Below are 20,182 nucleotides of genomic sequence, written 5' to 3'. Positions count from 1 at the left end.
AGTAAGTACTAACAAATTACCGTCAAAAAAATGTTTTTCTAATTTATGCTATCATTAATAGCACATGAGTTCTCCAAACCCTTGCCTACATTTGATATTATAAATGCTTAAAATTTTTGCCAGTTTTATAAGGGAAAAGTATATATCTTATTTTAATTTGCACTTCCTTAGTTACTGAGTTCCACCATTTTTTTAAAGTTTATTTTTGTTATTTGGATTTCCTCCTGTCTCAATTGTCCCCTGTTTCTATAGGATTGTATTATCCTTTGTGATTTAAGGTGTTATTTATATATATTTTGAATATTAGTCTTTTGCTATACAGGTTTCAAAATTTTTCCGTCAGCTCATCATTTGTGTTCTATTGAACAGAATTGTCAATTTTGAAATAGTCAAATATTTTTCTTTATGGCTCTTGGGTTGTTCTTTGATGTCCCTTCCTATCCCATATTTTCCTAGGTTCTAAATATCCTTAGAGCTTATTTTGAAAATTTAGTCTTTAAACTATGTGGACATTAATTTTGTGAAGGGTAGGGGGGTAGACATGGAACCTAATTTGTTTTTCAAATGAATAACTAGTTGTCCAAACACTGTTTATTTAACCTTTCTCCACTGACCTGAAATGTCATCTTCCTCATATGCAAAATTCCCATATATACATAAGACTGCTTCTGTATTATCTTTTCTGTTTCATTATCTATGCTTATCTCAATGTCATACATTTAGTCTATGGTTTTATGATATGCTTTGATATAGGGCAATTTCCACCTTCCCCGTTATTTCATTTATGCTAAAAAAGGTTTAAAAAAACTCTCTTCTTCATTGTTTAACTGCCTGACTTTCCCTTCTTCCTTGAGTTCCACATGACAGGGAGGTAAAATTAAAAATATCCATAGGCATGGGAAAAGAAAGAAAGGAGACAAAAAAAGAAGTGTTCTCAAGATGGTGTTTTTTTCCCCTATACTTCAAGAAGCTACACTATGAATTATGCCACATACAAAATAAGGTAGATTTTGTATGTTCAGTCACTGTCTAAATCAAAGTTGTTTCTGGTTTCATTACTAGCCAGTCACCAATGACAGGGACCATGTATATGTAAAATGTGAATTGATGGGAAATAGAAACATGACTCAGTTTGAGAAAATGAACAAGGACTAAAGTGAACAAAGAACATGATGAGAGCCAATAAAATACTGGTATTATTCTTATGGACCCACCTGTCAGGAACTAAAATCTCTAAGCTTAGCATGTCTATGGTATCTTGAGTTTTTCCTGCTGCTTCTATTTATGCCACTTGATGTTTCATATGGATTATAGGGGGATCAATTCCTTATTTGATAATTGAAATGACAGAGAAAGGAAAAGTATTATTAGGGATATTATAGTAATGAGTAACAGAAAATATCATGTTAATTGGAAGTTGGTAAGCATTAAAAAGGGAACTTGGCAAATAAACAGTTTAACCTTTAAATCCAACCATTGTACACAATATGGTTATATTCAATATAAAGTTGTACCTGTTTTCATAGTGAAGCTAATGTTACACCGGTAGGAAAAGCTGTCAGGTGGGCAAGAGTGGCTTTACCTCAACAGTTAATTATTTACAATGAACTTAATTGTTTGTTGTTAAAAAAAACATGTTGATAAGGCATGATTGTCAAGGGCCTTGGTAATGTGTACTCTAGTTGCCCTCACTGAATTCATATTTTACTTTATTTTTTTTAAAGATTTTATTTATTTATTTGACAGAGAGAGAGAGACAGCGAGAGAGGGAATACAAGCAAAGGGAGTGTGAGAGGGGAAGCAGGTTTCCCCCGGATCAGGGAGCCCGACGCGGGGCTAGATCCCAGGACCCTGGGAACACGACCTGAGCTGAAAGGCGGACGCTTAACGACTGAGCCACCCAGGCGCCCCTGAAGTCATATTTTAAAGTGTTCATAATCTGTTAGCTTTTTGAAACCTAACAACCTTTGTTTTTAAAACCAACTTTTTTGTAAACCTGAAAGTGTAGCTTTTGAGGAAAAATTGAAAACAGTGTAACTCTTTTACATATCATATAAATTATATAGCAAATCTTCTCTAGGTGGAGTTCATCCCGTTAAGTTGTGGGCATTTTCTAGGAAACTGGTGCTAACGAATCTTCTGTCAAGTTGCTTCCAAACTACTCATACTCTTAGTGGGGCGCTCGGTTAGGAAGTGTGCTTCTGAGTTCGTTCTATAGCGGGCGCTGATGAGAGGCAGAAGTCTATGGACGCTCTGATGCGGTTGCATACGTTTAAGATCTTCCCGCTCTTACCCGGTGGGCTAAAACTTTTAACTGCCATCTGACTGGTCTGGCTTCCCACTCTGTCTGGTGCCCCCTGGTGCTCATCACCTGCACAATCTTGAGTAGTTGCGAGGAGCAAAGGGGTCCAGAGAGCCTAAGGATGCTTTCAAGGAAAGCATTCCGTTACTGTGAACTACATGGATCCAGATTTCCTTTAAGTCCAAAGCCATGGTATAAATTACATGTGTACATTCACGTACCTCTAGGGAAAGGGGATGTTGTTTTACTAAGCCCTCAGGCAAATGAAAGATGGAAATTAAGCCCAATCGACTACATAGCAAAAGTCAACTCGGCTCTCTCAAGTTTGTGGTAAAAGACGCAAAGATACGTGGACCTTCTTTTTTCTCGAATCTTCGCTCACCGCACCGTTAATTTTTTTCTGGCATAGCAAAAGATTCAATATGCTCCTGGATTTCAGGAGGGCAGCCAATCTTTGAAAGCCAGAATATCTATCGTGGGGCTGCAGCTGAGAGTGTGGCCTTATTTGTTATGGAAGGGAAGAGGAGAGGAGGTAGCACTCCCTGTCTCCTCCCGCAACCCATTTCATCACTATTAATTCCATGCACAATTTTCACAAAATTTCTTTTACCCTAGGAAGGAGTCTTCAGCCCCTCTGGCTCTCTGAGCTCAGGTTCTGGTTCTCTTTGCTTTGCTTTCTTTCTCCACTCCCACACCCCTACACTCAACACTACTGCGGCTCTCTCCATTAAAGATGAACAACAGATCATCTTTCATTGCATGGCAACCTCTTAGCGCTCTCTCGCCTCAGCAGTGCATGACGGGAATCTCTCCTCTCGTCCTGCCTCCCTCTTCTTTTTTTTCTTCCGGCCCTTTTTCCACAATTAAACCCTAAATAATGATTTTCCTAGCTAGCGTTGACTTAAGGATGGGGTTTAGCGACCCACGGTGACGCTCCCGTCAGCCTTCCAGAAGGGGCGGTTTCCGAAGAAAACTACAACTCCCATGAGGCATCAGGCTAAAGCGACCACAGAGCATCACGGAAGTCGTAGGCTCCCTCCTCCCCAATCCCTTTCATGCTTCACAGGCGGGAACTACAAATCCCAGGGAGCCTCGGTACTAGCGCGCCTGCGCGAGAGCCCCGAGAGCCGGGTGGGGGTGGGGCGCCCCGGGCGGCGGGGGGCGGGGTCCGAGCGGGCTGTGTGGAGGCTTCAGACGCCCGGCGCCATTTAGCGCGGAGAGTTTCCCCGGCGGACGCGGCTCTCCACGCTCGGCCACTCTGCACCCCCATCTTCGGTGACAGAAGGAGCCTGGTGGGGGTGACTACTCTTTCCTCTCCCTAACTCCCTTCACCCAGTCCTCTCGGTCTCCTCTACTCTCGGCCCAGAGAAGCCGCGGAGCTCGGGCCCCGCGGTGAGCGGCCCTCCCCTCCCCACCGTTCCCTCCCTCTGTCAGCCCCCGGCACCGGCCCGGGAGGAGACGGGGGTTTGCCAGGCCCGGGGCGGGCGGGGAGGCCTCGGGGAAGGGGGGGCCCGCTCCTCAGGCACCGAGGCTTCGAGGCTTCGGCTCTTCCCGTCAGGGCGATGGGCGCCCTGTGAGACTGGTCCCCCTAGCTGGGGGCGCGTGTGGGAGGAGGCGACTGACTGACCGGGAGCCCCCGGGCCGGCCCTCCCTCGCCTTCCTCGGCCCCTCCCACCCTCTTCGGCTCTGGGATTGCCACCGCTCGGGAGTCCGTGCTCGTCCGTTCCTCGCATTGCCGCCGCCCCCGGGGCCTAGCCCGCCCAGCTCGGGAAGCGGCGGCGGCGGGGAGTTGAAGCCGCCGCCGCATCCGCTTCGACTCGGTGCCGGCTCCTTACCCTGCCCCTCATGACTGCGGCGCCTCTGCTGCTCCAGCCTTCCCGGCCGCCGCTCGCCGCAGGATGGATGCGGACCGTGAGGCGCTAACCCCCGTGGCTCAGCTCCTCGACCGCCCGCCGACGAGCCCGCCTCGTGAGCCGCAGCAGCCGCCGCAACTGGGCCCAGTGGCCCGCGTCTCCTTCGGGGCGGCTTGTCAGTGCTGAGTGAGGAGCCGTCCGGGTGCATCCGTACCCGCCGGGAGCGGGAGCCTTAGTAGCGGGACCCGCTCACCTCCGCCGCTCTTCGGGCTCGGCCCCTCGCCCTCTCTTCATTCACAAGTTCGAGCCCGCTCGCCTCGCCTCTGCGGACCGACCATGTCAGGCGGCGCCGCAGAGAAGCAGAGCAGCACTCCCAGCTCCCTGTTCCTCTCGCCGCCGGCGCCTTCCCCCAAGAATGGCTCCAGCTCCGATTCCTCGGTGGGGGAGAAACTGGGCAGCGCGGCGCCCGACGCTGGGACCGGCCGGACAGAGGAGTACCGGCGTCGCCGCCACACTATGGACAAGGACAGCCGTGGCGCGGCCGCGACCACGACCACCACCGAGCACCGCTTCTTCCGCCGCAGCGTCATCTGCGACTCCAACGCCACTGCGCTGGAACTGCCCGGGCTTCCCCTTTCTCTCCCCCAGCCCACCGTCTCCGCGGTAGCGCCGCAGAGTACTCCGCCGGAGCCGCACCGCGAGGAAACCTTGACCGCCACCGCCGCTGCCCAGGTAGCCCAGCTACCTCCTGCCTCTGCCGCCCCTGGGGAGCCAGCCGGCGCGGGCCCTGCCGCCGCGACTGCCCCCGGCAGTACCAGCAGAGATCGCCAAGTGTCCCAGCCCAACCATGTGGGGAGCAAAGAGGAGCCTCCGTCGGCCAGAAGCGGCAGCGGCGGCGGCAGCGCCAAGGAGCTACAGGAGGAACGGAGCCAGCAACAGGATGATATCGAAGAGCTGGAGACCAAGGCCGTGGGAATGTCCAATGATGGCCGCTTTCTCAAGTTTGACATCGAAATTGGCAGAGGCTCCTTTAAGACCGTCTACAAAGGTCTGGACACTGAAACTACAGTGGAGGTCGCCTGGTGTGAACTGCAGGTATAGCCCCACTTCTTTATTTTACGGTAGCTTGGATCTACATTTGGCTCGGTGAAGCCAGTTTATCGATTCCTCCTTTACAAGTCGTTCTCTTAACTGTTCGCTCTGGCGGGGCGTGGGGTGGGGGAGTGGGAGGCCAACTTTTGAAAGAGATTGAAACTAGAACTTGGTACATGACCTACGTAGGATAAGAATTATTGGTAGCCAAAGAGGTTTGCTACTGGGGGGAGTGGTGAAAATCACCTTAGAACAAACGCATTACCTACTTGTTATTGTTTTAGTGTCTGGCAGGAAACTCGGAGTTGGTGGGAAAGTTTCTGAGTTAGGAAAGTACAGAGTCTTCTTGCCTTGTGCATTTCAATCTCAGCAGAGGCTCTGCACTGTTTAGCTGCTGGTGTGTTACATGCGAGTTTCCATCCCCGAGATCAGGCTGTACTTTTAAAATAAGAACGACCTTGTTCCCGAATGACCTTACTTGGGATATATCTTAGTTGGTGATTGCACAGGCATTTAATATAAACTACAAAAAAGACTTTCTTCTCTGGATAATTGACTTCGGACTAGAAAGGTACAATAAGTGTTTGATACTGTCCCACTTGATGACGCTTAAGCCTTTTGGTAGCTAGAGGTTACCTGACAGGGTAGATTAAAACTAGTAAGACTTCACCCCATTCACTATACAGTGACTAGTACAAGAGCCCATGTAAAACTGTGTGCTTTGAGAGTTGTAATGTCACTATGGTTATTTTAAACTTGTTAAGAAAGGTTTTTAAGCCAGACTTTTCCAGGAGTCCAAAGGACTCAGAGTGCTTTGCTTTTAACCTCTCAGGGAGGTTTTCATGGTGTACCTAATGGTGTGTCATTCTGGTTGACAAGTATATTCTACGTTTAAATAGCTAGGTTTGGGCAACTTGTTGCTTGACCTGTAGCAGCTTCATTGAACGTTGCTCTCATCCGGAAGTGAACGCAGGTTGTTTGAAGAAGCAGAGTTCCACTGAATGAAAAAGTCAGTTACAGTATACAGGAAAAATGCCATTATCCATTTTCTTCTTGTCAAGAAAATGGACTGAATGGATCAAAATAGGATATGAAAGTAAATAATCTATTTTATCCATGAATGAATACGCTAGCACTTAACCATTTGAATGTCACCTTCCAAATGACCAAGGCCATATCAGATGTGAAGGGAAGTTAACTCAACATGTGGAAGGAAGTGAACTTAAAAACTGACAAGTTCTTTAGGAACGTAATAATTTCTTAAGTTTTACAGTAAATGATGTAGAACTAAGGCATTGTGAAATAAAAGCTCAATTTTATGGTGGTTTATATTGAAAAGGGTGCAGACCTTTTTGAAAAAATCTTGTCAAACTATAATTTATTCCTATTGATCAGTCATACTCAAAAACTTAGGTCTGAATCCTTTTGGTTTACAGGCAAAAATTCTGTTTACACGAGGACACTTTTTTTTTTTTTTTGCTTTTGTACCAGGGGTGCCTATTGCTGCTGATCCTGGATTTTATTCTTTTGTTAAGGTTTTACATTTGAATAGGTGCTCTATAGATATATTTTTTTAGTTGGTTACCTTACTTTCTTAAGACTGGACCCAAGTAGGGCGCCTGGGTGGCTCAGTTGGTTAAGCGACTGCCTTCGGCTCAGGTCATGATCCTGGAGTCCCGGCATCGAGTCCCACATCGGGCTCCCTGCTCAGCGGGGAGTCTGCTTCTCCCTCTGACCCTCCCCCCTCTCATGCTCTCTCTTCTCTCTCATTCTCTCTCTCAAATAAATAAATAAAATCTTAAAAAAAAAAAAAAAAAGACTGGACCCAAGTAAATGTTGAGCACTTTATGGATTAATTTTGTTAGTTTCAATTTGAATTTAACTTTGAGGACTTATCAGAATGTAATGTGTGTGTTTTCCTTAATCACCTGGAATTTTTTAAAATTTATTTGAGCAAGCGTGAGTGGAGGGGGAGGGGCAGAGGGAGAGGGACAAGCAGACACTCCCCCCCCCCCCCCCCGCCCCGACCCCAGCAGGGAGCCTGTTGCGGGGTTGGATCCCAGGACTCTGGGATCATCACCTGAGCCATCCAGGCGCCCCTCACTTGGCATTTTTTGATAGTTTATTTATCTTGGAACTAATGATACAGTGGGAAAAATCAGTTTGTCTAATGTAATAATTTTGTCTAAGCTCAGTTTTTCTTTGAACTCATTGCTTTTTGGATATTTGTTCTCTGTCTAGACATGGGCATGGTCAAATTAAAGAATATCTGATGCTTTATACATAATATCACCATATTATTTTTAAGTGAGTTGAGGATTTGGCTGCAGAACCAAATAAATCCTAGCTCATTGAGTGGTACCCTGGTTTAGAAACTTTCATATGTCATTTGGCCCTGTTTATACAATTTTTTTGTTTTGTTTTTTAAAATGTGATTTTCCCAGACCCAGGATCCTTTATACCAGTAGTTGGGCAGTATTTTTGGTTTCTTGACCAGGACATTTTCCTAATAACCTATTCATTAGGTGAGTGTTTGAGTTCTTATCTTTGGATACAAATTAAAGGACAAGTCAAGGGATTGTTAAAGCATTGGGAAGAAAGCAAAGCTTTTTCATGAAAGTATACTTCTAACATACATATTTTTTGTAGGAAGATAGGAGAAATATTGTATTCAGTTGTTGAGTTAAAAATCTTAGTGTATTAAAATTGGAAGAAATCTTAGGTTATTCTGCCCAACTACTTAATAAAGAACCTGAAATCATGGAGCAGGTAAATGACTTGCTTAGATTGGTAAAGAACAAATTTTAAAGTGGTTAGGATCAGGGTACCTGGGTGGCTCAGTGGGTTGGGTGTCTGCCTTCAGCTCAGGTCCAGATCTCGGGGTCCTGGGATTGAGACCCTCTTTGGGCTCTCTGCTCAGCAGGGAGTCTGCTTCTCTCTTCCTCAGTGCTCTCTCTCTTTCTCAAGTGAATAAATAGAATCTTAAAAAAAAAAACTGGTTAGGATCTAATGATTTGGGAAATGTTAAAACATTTGTAGTCTAGTAAATGGCTAATTAGTACATCTCAAATGAGGAAATTGTATTTTGGTGTGGAAGTCACTATCAGATTTCTTCAGAATTCTATAACCATAGCAAATTCAATACTTTGGTTTGGGTATTGATTTTATCAATTCAAATGTATAAGTAGGCTTTTTGGGTTGGAGAATGAGTGAAGGTGGTATACAAATCAAATTTGTTTCCATCAAACTAATTTTTAGAATCACTGTATGCATAGCTATTAAAACAAGTATCAATTCCTAATAAATAATATTAGGTAATACTTTGATACCACAGGATCTTAATTACTAACTTTGATCTTTTAAGATGCAGATTTCTTTACTTGATTTTATTAGGCAAATGACATGCCTTAAATTTTAATACTCAGTTTGCCTTGGTCAGAAAATGTTATTGCTGGACTTTGCAGAGTTTACATTGCTTTTCTATGGAAGGATCTTAGTTTTTTAAGAAATGTAGCATAATTTTTTATTTATTTTTTTATTTTTATTTTTTTAAGATTTTATTTATTTATTTGACACAGAGTGAAAGATGGAGAAAGAGAGATCACAAGCAGGGGGAGCCGCAGGCGGAGGGAGAGGGAGAAGCAGGCTCCCCACAGAGCAAGGAGCCCAAGGAGGGGCTCAATACCAGGACTCTGGAATCATGACCTGGGCTGAAGGCAGTAGCTTAACCAACTGAGCCACCCAGGTGCCCCAGAAATGTAGCATAATTTTTTAAAGAAAATGTATTTATACACAGATTTATAAATGATATTACTTACTTTAAGTACTTTTCTCCCCAAATTGCTTCTAGCCTTCACTTGATAACTTGATACATTCACTTTGTATATTGATGAGATTGTTTCCAGATCAACTTGGAAGGGGAAGTCAAATTTTGTTTAAGCTCCAATGTTATTAGTGCTTGCTTTGCTCTGGCTTCTTTTTCTTCTTCTTCTTTTTTTTTAATTAAGGGTCATGTCTCATCATGAGTATATGATAATTTTTTTTGGACTTAGTTTTCTTTTTTTAAATTGAAGTATAGTTGACACAATGTTACATTAGTTTCAGGTGTACAGGTTTTTATTAGTATTTCATAAAAAGTTTAGCAGTGCTGCAGAAATGTGATGTGGTTCTGTGATTAAGAAACCATAACTTATTTCTTTGCTTTAGTTCTTAAAATAACTCCTGAACTGAATCTTCCATTTGAATATTGATGGGTTTTTTGCCTTTATTTTTTACATTTGTGCCAAATTCCTTGTTTTTCAGGATGAGAATCTTCCGTAATTTTCAATCCCAGGAACAAGATTTCAGGGAATAATCTTTGGAGGTTTTTTTTGTTTGTTTATTTTAAAGTCTCAGAGTCACTGAAGAGTATGGGCAACATTGAGATAACTCAAGTGTTGCTGCTGTGCAAATTAAAGAATGATTGGTAACTTGTTTAAAGTAATCCTTTTTCCCTCCTAACAAGACAGAATGGGATTAAAGATAGCATAATTTTGGTTTGGTATGATTTAAAATATATGTAAATTTATTGCTGTAGGAAGTAATCTTTGTGGTACAGGAATTAAGAATTATATTTAAGTTGATTCAGTGATTTTTCTTAGCGTTAAGGGTTTAAATGTTTTCCTTTTCTATTTACCTTTTTTCTCATCTTAAGTATCTTAAGTATCACAGTTGTTCCTAGTGTAAGGTTGTTTCTGTGTAAAACAAATGAGGAATCTATTGTATGGTGATTGAGTTCATTTCTTGATATTTAGGTTTTAGTGCAAGTTCCTGGTCATTTGAAAGTCATTCTGCTTAATCTGTATGGAAACATTCAACTAAAACTGAGCTCTCATTTTCAGAAATTATTTTTATTTTTTTAAAGGGGGGACCAAATTATATTATTATTTTAAAATTTGATTACAACCAATTTTGTTGGCATTAAAATTAGAGGTATTGTAAAATTGAATGGATAAACCAAAAACCAGAAATTAAGTTTGGTAAAAATGGGAATAGGAGTTTTTATTTGGGTTTTCTAGTAGCTTTTAGCTTTTTTAGATGAAGCTGTAAAAGTAGCAAGAGTGGTTATGCTCAAATTATAATTTCTGAAAATGTTAGTATAACATGAAAAAACTCAAAGTTACTAGGTTTTGCTGTACCAGTTCTTTGTATTTATTTTTAGCATCTTGCATTTTATTTGAGGAATTTTTTTGTTTTTTTGTTTTTTTTTCTTAACAGGACCACTGTTGTGTGCAGGAATAGGTGAGACTTACCATGCATGACCTAAATTTAGATTTGAAGAGGGCATTGTTTTCTGCAGTATAACATAGTCATTAAGAACATAACTGAATTCAAATCCTGACCCTGCTAATGATGTGTCACTTTGGGCAACTTCTGTGCTAGTTTCCTATTGATAAAATGGGATGTAATAAGAGTACCTACTTTATAGAGTTGTTGTGACAGCTAAATGAATTATGTAAATATAAAATATTTGGGACAGGGCCTGCCACGTAAGTATTAACAGTGATGATACAGCATCTTTTTAGGCTGTCTCTTTGAGGATATTTTTGAATATTTTGTTTGATTTGTCTATACTTATGCTTGAAAATTCATGTAGCAAAACTCTTATTGTTGCTGTCCTTATGGGGGGAACTTTGGAATTGAACATATTGTCATCAGTGCTTTGAAATTCTTTAGCTTTACCTGTCTTCTGCCTAACTTTGTAATTTAATGACCTGTCACTTTCTCAAGTGCCAGCCTTTTTGAATTATTACCTTCCAGAATTTGCTGAGATCTTTTTCCTTTTGGGATCATTCTTATGGCATTCTTTGGAATGATTCGAAATTGTTTATATTCTTTGTCTCCTTAACTAGTCCTTGAGCTCTTTGAAGATATAAATAGATTCTCAAATTACTTTGATAAATACTATGTTCTTTTCTAAGTTAGAAATAGTTGTAAATCTCAGGGTTGTTTTATCCATACTCCTTGCCTCTTTTTGGTCCACAGCAGATTCTCTAATCTTGTATTTGGAGAGTTCACTATAGTATAACACAATGCTCTATGATGGAAAAGACCTCTAAGGCAGCACATTTGGGTTCTCTGTTACTCAATTATCTGACCCTGAGTAAGGAACTTACATCTGTAATGCTGATTTATTAGTAGTATGACTTAACTGGATTGTTGAAGATAACTGAAAAACTATGTGAAGATACTTTGTAAAGTGTTATAGATAATAAAAGGATAATAGTGCTTTAAAAAAAAATCCTTTTTTTTTTTTAAAGACTATTTATTTATTTATTTGACAGAGAGAGACCGCGAGAGAGGGAACACAAGCAGGGGGAATGGGAGAGAGAGAAGCAGGCTCCTTGCTGAGCAAGGAGCCTGATGCAGAACTCAATCCCAGGACCCTGGGATCATGACCTGAGCCCAAGGCAGACGGTTAACTGACTGAGCCAACCGGTGTCCCTGACAAGATCATCTTAATGGCCAGTAGTTTTGTGCTAAATGACCTTATATATCGATCTCTACGTGGATACTCTCCTTACTTGGACTGGCATGTCATTGTGGGTTAAGATAAATTTGGAAAATGCACAGGTCATCTCTTTAACATGTTGAAGAATTCCTAGACATCATTATCATATTTATATTTACATGCTCTTTGAACATTGCACACACCCCTCCCACACAAATACTCAGTTATAGGCAGTGGAGAGTAACTAAAGAATTATAAACAAAGAAGGTAAGTAGATTTGCATAGTAGTAATTGTGGAGAATGGATTTAAGGAGTACAAGGTCTGTGTAGAGTTTAGCTGGGGTATGAGTATGAGGTTTCTACACCCTGAAATGAGGGCAGTAGTAGAGAAAAGGAATCTTTAAATATTTCGGAGATAAAATATTCAGTGTTTGGTGATGAATTGGCATTTGGAGGAAAAATGAAGCACAGATAAAAAAGGGTAGGGATAGGTGATTGTGCTGTCAACTGAGGGAAGGAATAAGAAAGAATTAGGGGTTTTGTTTTTTTGGGGGAGGGGAAAGGCTATGGAGATACATTCAATTTGACATGTTAAGCCTGAGGTACTTGTGAAACCTCCAGGAAGAAGTTCAGTAGGCAGTTGGATATATTATTGAAGCTCGAAGAATAGGTCCAAGATTCCCAAATGTCTGTGTTAGTCATAGCTGAAATAATGCAAGTACATGAAATCATCGAGGGAGAGGATATATATAAATATAGAGGAAGAGCCAGGGAAGGATAATTTTCCTGGGGCAGAATAGGAATAATTAATGGGTGGGCAGTGGAAAAAAAGAGCCCAGGGGTTAGACTAAATAGAATGCTAGAAGAATGGCAATATCAAGGGAATAAAATTTTAAGAAAGGAATATAGTAGAGAAGTCCAATTTGCATAGTAGTAATTTTGGAGAATAGATGTTAGAAGGACTAGAAAAGAGTTGTAGAGATTAGTTAGGCTTTGGAAATTTATTGTATTTGGCTATTAAGTCATTAACAAAATTCAGGATTATGTAAGGGGATGTGAGCAAGGGTGGATGGAAGTCACTGGTAACATCCTAGATTTATGTATTGTTCGCTAGCCTCCTGTGGCTATTTAACTTAATTAAAATGGAATAAAATTTAAAAACTCAGTTCTTCAGTTAAACTAGCCACATTTCATGTGCTCAAAAGCCATATGTGCCTATCGTATTGGATGGCACAGATAAAGAGCATTTCCATCATTGGGGGAAATTCTATTCGAACATGTATCTAGATCTTGGGTTGACTTGTGTGTGTGTGTGTTTTTTTAACAGCTTGATTTAAATACAGTTTACACACCATAAAGAACATACAGTGTGGGGGCACCGGGGTGGCTCAGTCAGTTAAGTATCTGACTCTTGATTTTGGCTCAGGATTGTGAGGTCTGTTGTGCAGTGGGTGTGGACCCTGCTTAAGATTCTCTCTCTCCCTCTGCGCCTCCACCATGCTCCCCCCACCTCTTAAAATACACACACACACACACACACACACACAGTGTATTGCTTTTATAACTTGTTACATATTTTAAAAATTATTCTGTATTAATAAAGTAAAGTTCCTTTTTTGGAAAAGCTATACAAAGGATGTTATCACAAACTCACATGTACATGCAGAATTAACAGATTAACATTATGTCACATTTGTTCCAGGTATTTGGTGATCTTACAGTTTGAGAATAGTGGAAAATTTGTAGTGGTTTTAAGGGAATGGCTGAGGAAGGTTAATTATTTCTTTTATTTAGACAAGTTTAAATGAGTATGGGGCAAGAAAGATTGGCTAAGTAGAAGGCATGATCAAGGATGAGATGGATAGATAAGCAAGGAAAGGGCTTTAAAAACTTGAAGCATTGAAAAAGTATTTTCTCTGCTTTCTCCGCCTCAGTATCTATCTTAAGGGTCTGTTCTAAGCTAATTATTTTAGTTTTGGTTATTTTTGTGGATAGTTAGATTTAGTCCAAATAAGTTTTCATACTTCATGCTATTTATCAACTAGTGTCCAGAATACTTACCAGAATACTCATTGGAAGTAATGTTCTGGTTAAAGAGAGTTCGTTTCTCTCCTATAATCTCTGGACTTCATGTTTCATTTACATAATAGTATGGTGATATATACTTCAAAAGTGAGCATCTCTCTGAAATGACCCATCTTTGTGTGTCACTTGAGGAAACAGCAAGATTTCAAATAAAATTTTGTTACAAGAAAGATTCTGAATTACTATACTGTTTCTAGAATGTGGTAAAAATGGACTTTTCTATAACAAAAGCCCTAAATACTGCATACCTTTCTTCAGGCCTTTTTTTTGCAAAGTGTTCCTTGCTAATTAATCTGGAAAGGTATTAACAGTTACTAATACCTATCTAATGAGAGCCTTTTTTTGCAACAGGCACAGTACAAGGCAGATATTTTCTTAATTTTATATTTGAAGAAACTAACTCAGGTTTAATAACTTATTTAAGATCATGGTGTATCTTGTTCTTTCCACTGCAAATTACTTCAGTTAAACCAGGAAGAAGAGTTTGAATTTTTGTGGAATTCTAAGTCCTTTTGCTCTATTTAGCAATTATAATTCGTCGTTGAACATCTTACACCTTTATATTTCACTTCATGATATGAATCTCTATTTAAATGTTCTTTTAGCCAGTATTTATATGTAGATTCTTTAAGGAGGGAGATGGTAGGGTCTTTTTAATTAACTTATTGGTGTATTCAGAGTTTTTTAGATGCTATTTACATTCATTGGTTATCACAGGATGTTCTGTTTAGACTTATTTAAGGTAAAGCGGTATTTCTGTCGTCTGTGTGTATCAAATTTCCATCTAATAGAGACAAATTGAAAGGCAGTAGCATTAGTAGGATTTTTGTCAGTGGTCTTTAGCAACTTCTGTAAAGATTGTTCATTTTCAAGTATTACATTGTTAGTAAAAATTAAATTCCTAAATTCCTAAAATTGTTAGGTACCAATGCTATTTTTTACTCAACCAGGAAAGCAGAATTAAGGATATTGGAGTACTTAACAAATAGATCAACATGTTAATTGTTATTGTATAACTTCCGTAGGACTTAGTTTTACTTACTTTGGAGATTGAAATTAAAGTTTGTTAGTTTAGCTCTTGATGCTGATGGTATAAATTGACTTTTTTCCTTGATTTTTAAAAAAATCTTCTTTTGTTTTTTTTCACTGTGTACTTTGACATATTACATATGCTATCGAGAAGGACTTGGCTTTCTTGTTTGTTTGAGCTCCAAGTAGAAATCTCATTTAAATTACATAATTATGTTTTGAAATCCTTTGGAACGTTTAATTTATTCATCATTGTTATGGGAATAAGATGTTACCTCAAGTAAGATTTCCAGATAAATGAGATTTTCTTCTTGAAGTATCAAGACTTCGTATTAATTTAGTAAGACACTTAAAGTGTATCAGTTGATCTTACTGGCCTATGTATACACCAGGACAGACTAATAAGCATATCATCCCATAGGCCTGGATTCCTGGATGTTCTTTAGACTAAAATGGTTTTTTGAGGTCAGACAATTCCTTACCCTGTTATACCAGGGGTAATCCATACTTGGGCACAGCGAGATCTTTCTCGCTTCACAGTATGGAAATTGTTCAAAATGTTCTTGTTTTGTTTAGAGTAACTGGGTCTGTAGAGGTTTTCAGCTTCCCTCTTTCATCCTAGGCATAGGCTTAGGCTTTCATTCTCTCTTCCTTCAAGGTAAGTTGCATTATTGTGGATGTTGAGGATGGGGCAAACTTTCCAGCCAGTGGACTTCATTCAGGGCCATTTCTAGTAACAGTAAATTTAAAAGGGAAGGCCTTGGAGTCTGCATGCTTGTTACCAAGAGCCTTTTGTGTGTGTGTGTATTTGTACACACTTTCTCTTAACTTGGTACCATTTAATATTATTGGAAGGGATGCTTTTATCAAAGTCAAAAATAGAGCCTGGTATGTACCTTCTGTAGGGCAAAAGATATCTATTTGCTTCAATTACATTACTGAGAAGGGCCACTCAAGTGGTTCTTCCCAGAACAAAGAAGGTGACACTCAGGTGCATTGTTCTTTTCTGCTTAGACAAAAAAAGCCACCAGCAATTTTAAAATGGTAGACTCTCAAATATTTGTTCTGCCTGACCAGGCACCCTATTACATGGAGGTGCTAGTTTAGATACTACTGTTGGTGGACAAATTGTCTGTGTTGCATTTGTACCAGCTTCTTTGTCTAGATTTCCCCCCTGCCCCCCCAACATAAGTGGAGGGGGTGGGGCATAGTGATATTCTTCCACGGAGAATCTTGACCATTTTCTCTCCCTCTTACAAGGATAGAAGGGAAGCTTCCATATTTGCCGTAAATGCCACTATTACAGGCTTTCACAGATCTTACTGACTATGTACTCTGCTTAAGTATCTTAGTTTAATGTTTTAAGCATCTGTCATCCTTAACCATTTTCACAAGATGACCTCTTTAACAACCAGTACTTAGCTAACTATTACACGACAGAATTTTTTTTCCTCTTGTCTTTATGTGGTAGATACACTAATAACCTCAGAAAACCTTTTTACTATGAAATACTTAACAGTTGTCCCGGATTGGGCCAGAGGCTGCCTTCTGTGTCCTTTTTATTAACATGTCCCTATCATTTTTTGATGATATCCTTATTTTCTGCACAAGATGTTCTTTCCCTTCCCTGGCCCTAGACCAGCCATTTCTCCCAAGGAAACAGGTTCCTTAGAGTATAGAACAAGATTCAGAAAGCAATGTGTACTCATGGCTACTGGGGCATCATTGTTTCCAGATTTTTTAGTGAAGAGTTAGGAAGTATTTATATACGTATGCATGAATGTTTGTGCATCTGTGTATATATATGTGTGTGTGTGTATACTTTTTTTAAAATTTTATTTATTTGAGAGAGAGCAGAGCAAGAGAAAGAGCACACACAAGCAGGGGGGAGGGGCAGGAGGAGAGGGAGAAGCAGGCTCCCCCTTTGCGCAGGGAACCCGACTCCGGGCTCCATCCCAGGACCCTAGGATCATGACCTGAGCCATGCAGGCGCCCCATATGTGTATATATTTGCATCTCTCTGTATATATTGGAAGCTGCAAGTTCACATTGATAGATCTAATTCCAATTCAACATAGAGTGCATTATAGCTTTCCCCTTTTCCTACGTGTATGCTTCCCTTCTCCAGTAGTGAGAAACTTGGTTCTCATCTTGCTAAATATATGGACAAATTTGCATAGTTCTGTTCATGTAGAAGTGGCATAATAAATATATATTCGATTTTTGCCCCAGCTCCTGATCCAGAGCTCCTAAACTTCTTGGAATTTCCACAGTGATATCTTGCCCAATGTATCTCCCATCTGGCTGGCCTTAGATTGCATTCTTAAGCATTAACTGGTGAGTAAACCGTTAGAGTTCTTTGAGCCATTCAGGCGAATTATCAAATGTGAGGAGGGGGTCGTGGGAACTCCCGATCTATAGCATGTTGGTCAGAAGTATAGGTGGCAGCTATACTGGGACTTCCAGCTATCATCTCAAGTGGGGGCACTTTTGTGGGACTGAGCCCTTAATCTGTATGCTTTGCACTAACTTCAGGTAGTGTCAGGAATGACTTCCAGAGAATTGAAAAATTTGGTGGTGGTATGAGAAACACCACACATTTGATGTCAGAAGTGTTGAGAGTAAAAATATGAATATGAATATAATCTCTTAGCTCCCCTGGACTGAAGTCCTCTCTGGGACCCTTCTTACTGCAGCAGGGCTGCCTTCCTTTCCTCTAATATCTTCCTGTCTGGCAGCAGTACTCTTTTAAAATTAATTTACTGTTTTTACTTTGACATTCTTTCTGCTGTTGCTTTGGGGATATGATGTACTTTTTAGCCTTAAAGGAAAACAAGTGATATAAACTGTCCTGATTTTATTTTGAAGTTGTAGGAGAAGGTAGCAGTAATCACTTCACTCACATTCAAAATCGTTCCTGATAAAGGCAGATAAATTTTATGAGTCTTAGTATCAAATTCAATATTTGTTTTCTGTGGTTTTTCTAATAAAAATTTAGCATCCAGGGGCTTCAGTCTGTTAAGTGTCCGACTGGTGATTCCAGTTATCGTCATGAGCTCATGGGTTGTGGGATTGTGCCACCAATTCAGACTCTGCACTCAGCAGGGAATCTGCTTGGGATTCTCTCTCTCCCTCTGCCCCCACTTGCCCATGCTTGTGTGCGCATTCTCTCTTGCTCTCTCTCTCAAATAAGTAAATAAAACTTTCAGAATATTTAGCATACAAATTGAGATGTGTGGGTGTAAATTACACACTGGATTTTGAAGACTTAGTAAAAAACAAAGTTAAAATATTCCAATTAAAAAAATTGATTACAGGTTGAAATGATCATGTTTGGATATACTGGGTAAATATATTAATTTCATCTGATTCTTTTTACTTTTTAAAATGTGGCTGCTTGAAAATTTAACATTGCATGTATGGTTCACATGGTTTCTCTGGCTACCTCTGACCTAGACTATTCTGTTAAAATAAAATGCTGTAAAAGAGCTAGTGCTACAGTAAATTAAGTATACTACTTCCTTTCAAAAAATGTTAGCACCTTCCTTTCTGTGGTTTCTTTTATTAGCACCCTTTACAAACCATAATTCTTCTGCCGTTGCTGAAGAGAGAAATTTGGGTTTTTGAAGTCTTTTCTATTTGGTTTGTAGTGTTTTTAATATCTGATTATTTTATGAAAATTGGCATTTAGTCCTTTAAAATTTTATCTTGTATTTTGTTATTTACCAGCATAGCTGTATCAGAAATGATATTTCTTACGGTCTTGTTCTTTGGGTATTTTATTTGTTGCTAAGAATATTAGAAGTCAGTTTTTATTGCAAATATCTTGAAATATTTGGTGAATGCTTTTATTTCACATGAACTGCTAATACATGTTTGGATATATACTAAATGTGTAAGTTTGCTGCTTTATTTATATTCTTTAATTATTTCTGGCCATTGTGTCTCCTTAAACTTGTTAACCAATTTAGTGCCCATATTCATATTTTAGTGATATTGAGGAAAAGGTTAAGTTGATTTTTGATATCGATAATACTTGTAGTTTATTTATTTATGTTAACTTTTTCCAAAATAGTGAATTTGTGGCTAGTTCTTCCTGTACAGTAAGTAAGGGTGAAAAGATTAGTGAAAATACCTCTAAGTGCTTTATTTTAATAAAATGGTAAAATATCTGAGATGCCAAGGTAATGCTTTCCAAATCTAGATGGTAATTTAATAACCACAGAAGCCTACTTCCCTTTTGTTATAAGGTCCTTTTTTTTTAAATTTTTTTTTTAAGATTTTTTATTTATTTGATAGAGATACAGCTATAGAGGGAACACAAGCAGGGGGAATGGGAGAGGGAAAAGCAGGCTTCCCGCTGAGCAAGGAGCCCGATGCGGGGCTCGATCCCAGGACCCTGGGATCATGACCTGAGCTGAAGGCAGACGCTTAACAACTGAGCCACCCAGGCGCCCCTGTAAGGTCCTTTTGATAGTCATTGTTTAGAAAATGCTAATTTGATTTTGTTACAACTTCACTTGTTTCTAGCTTAGGTTTTGTGATCATCCTTAAATCACACACAAAAAAGATTTTTAAGAAAAAAATTTATAGAAGTAACATATTCTCGATACAAAAATTAGGAAATTAGAGGAAAAAATGAAATAAAAATGACCTGCAGTGAATCCCTTCATCCAGAGATAAGTCTTGTTACCATTTCTAACAGTGTAATTTCTGTGTGTTTGATTTTTGTTTTTATAGTGTGATCATACTGTATGGTGGTAGTTTGCCTGTTTTATTGCATAGCAAAAGCATTTTCCCATTTAAAAATTTTAAGTGTTTAGATCAAAACAACAAATACTGTTTATATACTGTAATCCTAATTGGGGTGTATGTTCCCATAGTTGTGATTGTTTTGTATAGTGGCGTAATTTGCCTGATTTACCTCAGAGAAAAACTCATTTCTTATGTTAAAAGTTAGAAATTTTAGATAAAAATATGTATTATTTGTACACTGTCATAATTGTTTTTGAGACTTTGTACTACTACTGCACATGCAATTGTGATACCAGTTTCAGAACTAACATTTTGATCTTAGAGTGTGTAACACTTGAATTCCTACTTGACTGTGTATTTCTTTTTAATTCTCAAGAGAGAATCAATTAGACTGTTTGGCCCACAAATGCTAACATTTAGTTACAAGTGTGTTTAGGAAATTGGTCATTGATGCATTTGATCACTCTGAACAGAAGTTTAAAAGTCATGGGTGATATATTGCAAAGCTGATTAATTTTTTCACTTTCAGCCTTTGTTCAGAGATTTGAAGAAAGTTCATTCACTCCTCTCATGATT

The 20,182-nt window shown here is 39.6% G+C and overlaps 1 protein-coding gene across 4 annotated transcripts in view; it reads left to right on the top strand.

The window, feature by feature from the left end:
- Positions 1-3,471: 3,471 nt before the first annotated feature.
- The window catches only part of WNK1 (WNK lysine deficient protein kinase 1), a 150,703-nt gene continuing 133,992 nt past the window's right edge, over positions 3,472-20,182 (top strand). For 2 of the 4 annotated variants that reach the window (XM_025851933.2, XM_025851932.2), the window contains exon 1: positions 3,476-5,250. In XM_025851933.2, the coding sequence (XP_025707718.1) occupies positions 4,492-5,250 (759 nt within the window). In that variant the 5' untranslated portion in view covers positions 3,476-4,491. Of the gene's footprint in view, positions 5,251-20,182 lie in introns of all 4 variants that reach the window. The other 2 variants (XM_025851934.2, XM_025851925.2) reach the window with 2 other exon arrangements.

The sequence above is a fragment of the Callorhinus ursinus genome, unplaced genomic scaffold (genome assembly GCF_003265705.2).
Source record: "Callorhinus ursinus isolate GAN/ISIS: 27379988/994484 unplaced genomic scaffold, GSC_fseal_2.0 scaffold74, whole genome shotgun sequence".
Taxonomy (NCBI): Eukaryota; Metazoa; Chordata; class Mammalia; order Carnivora; family Otariidae; genus Callorhinus; species Callorhinus ursinus.
This window is presented reverse-complemented; position numbering and strand designations above follow the sequence as displayed.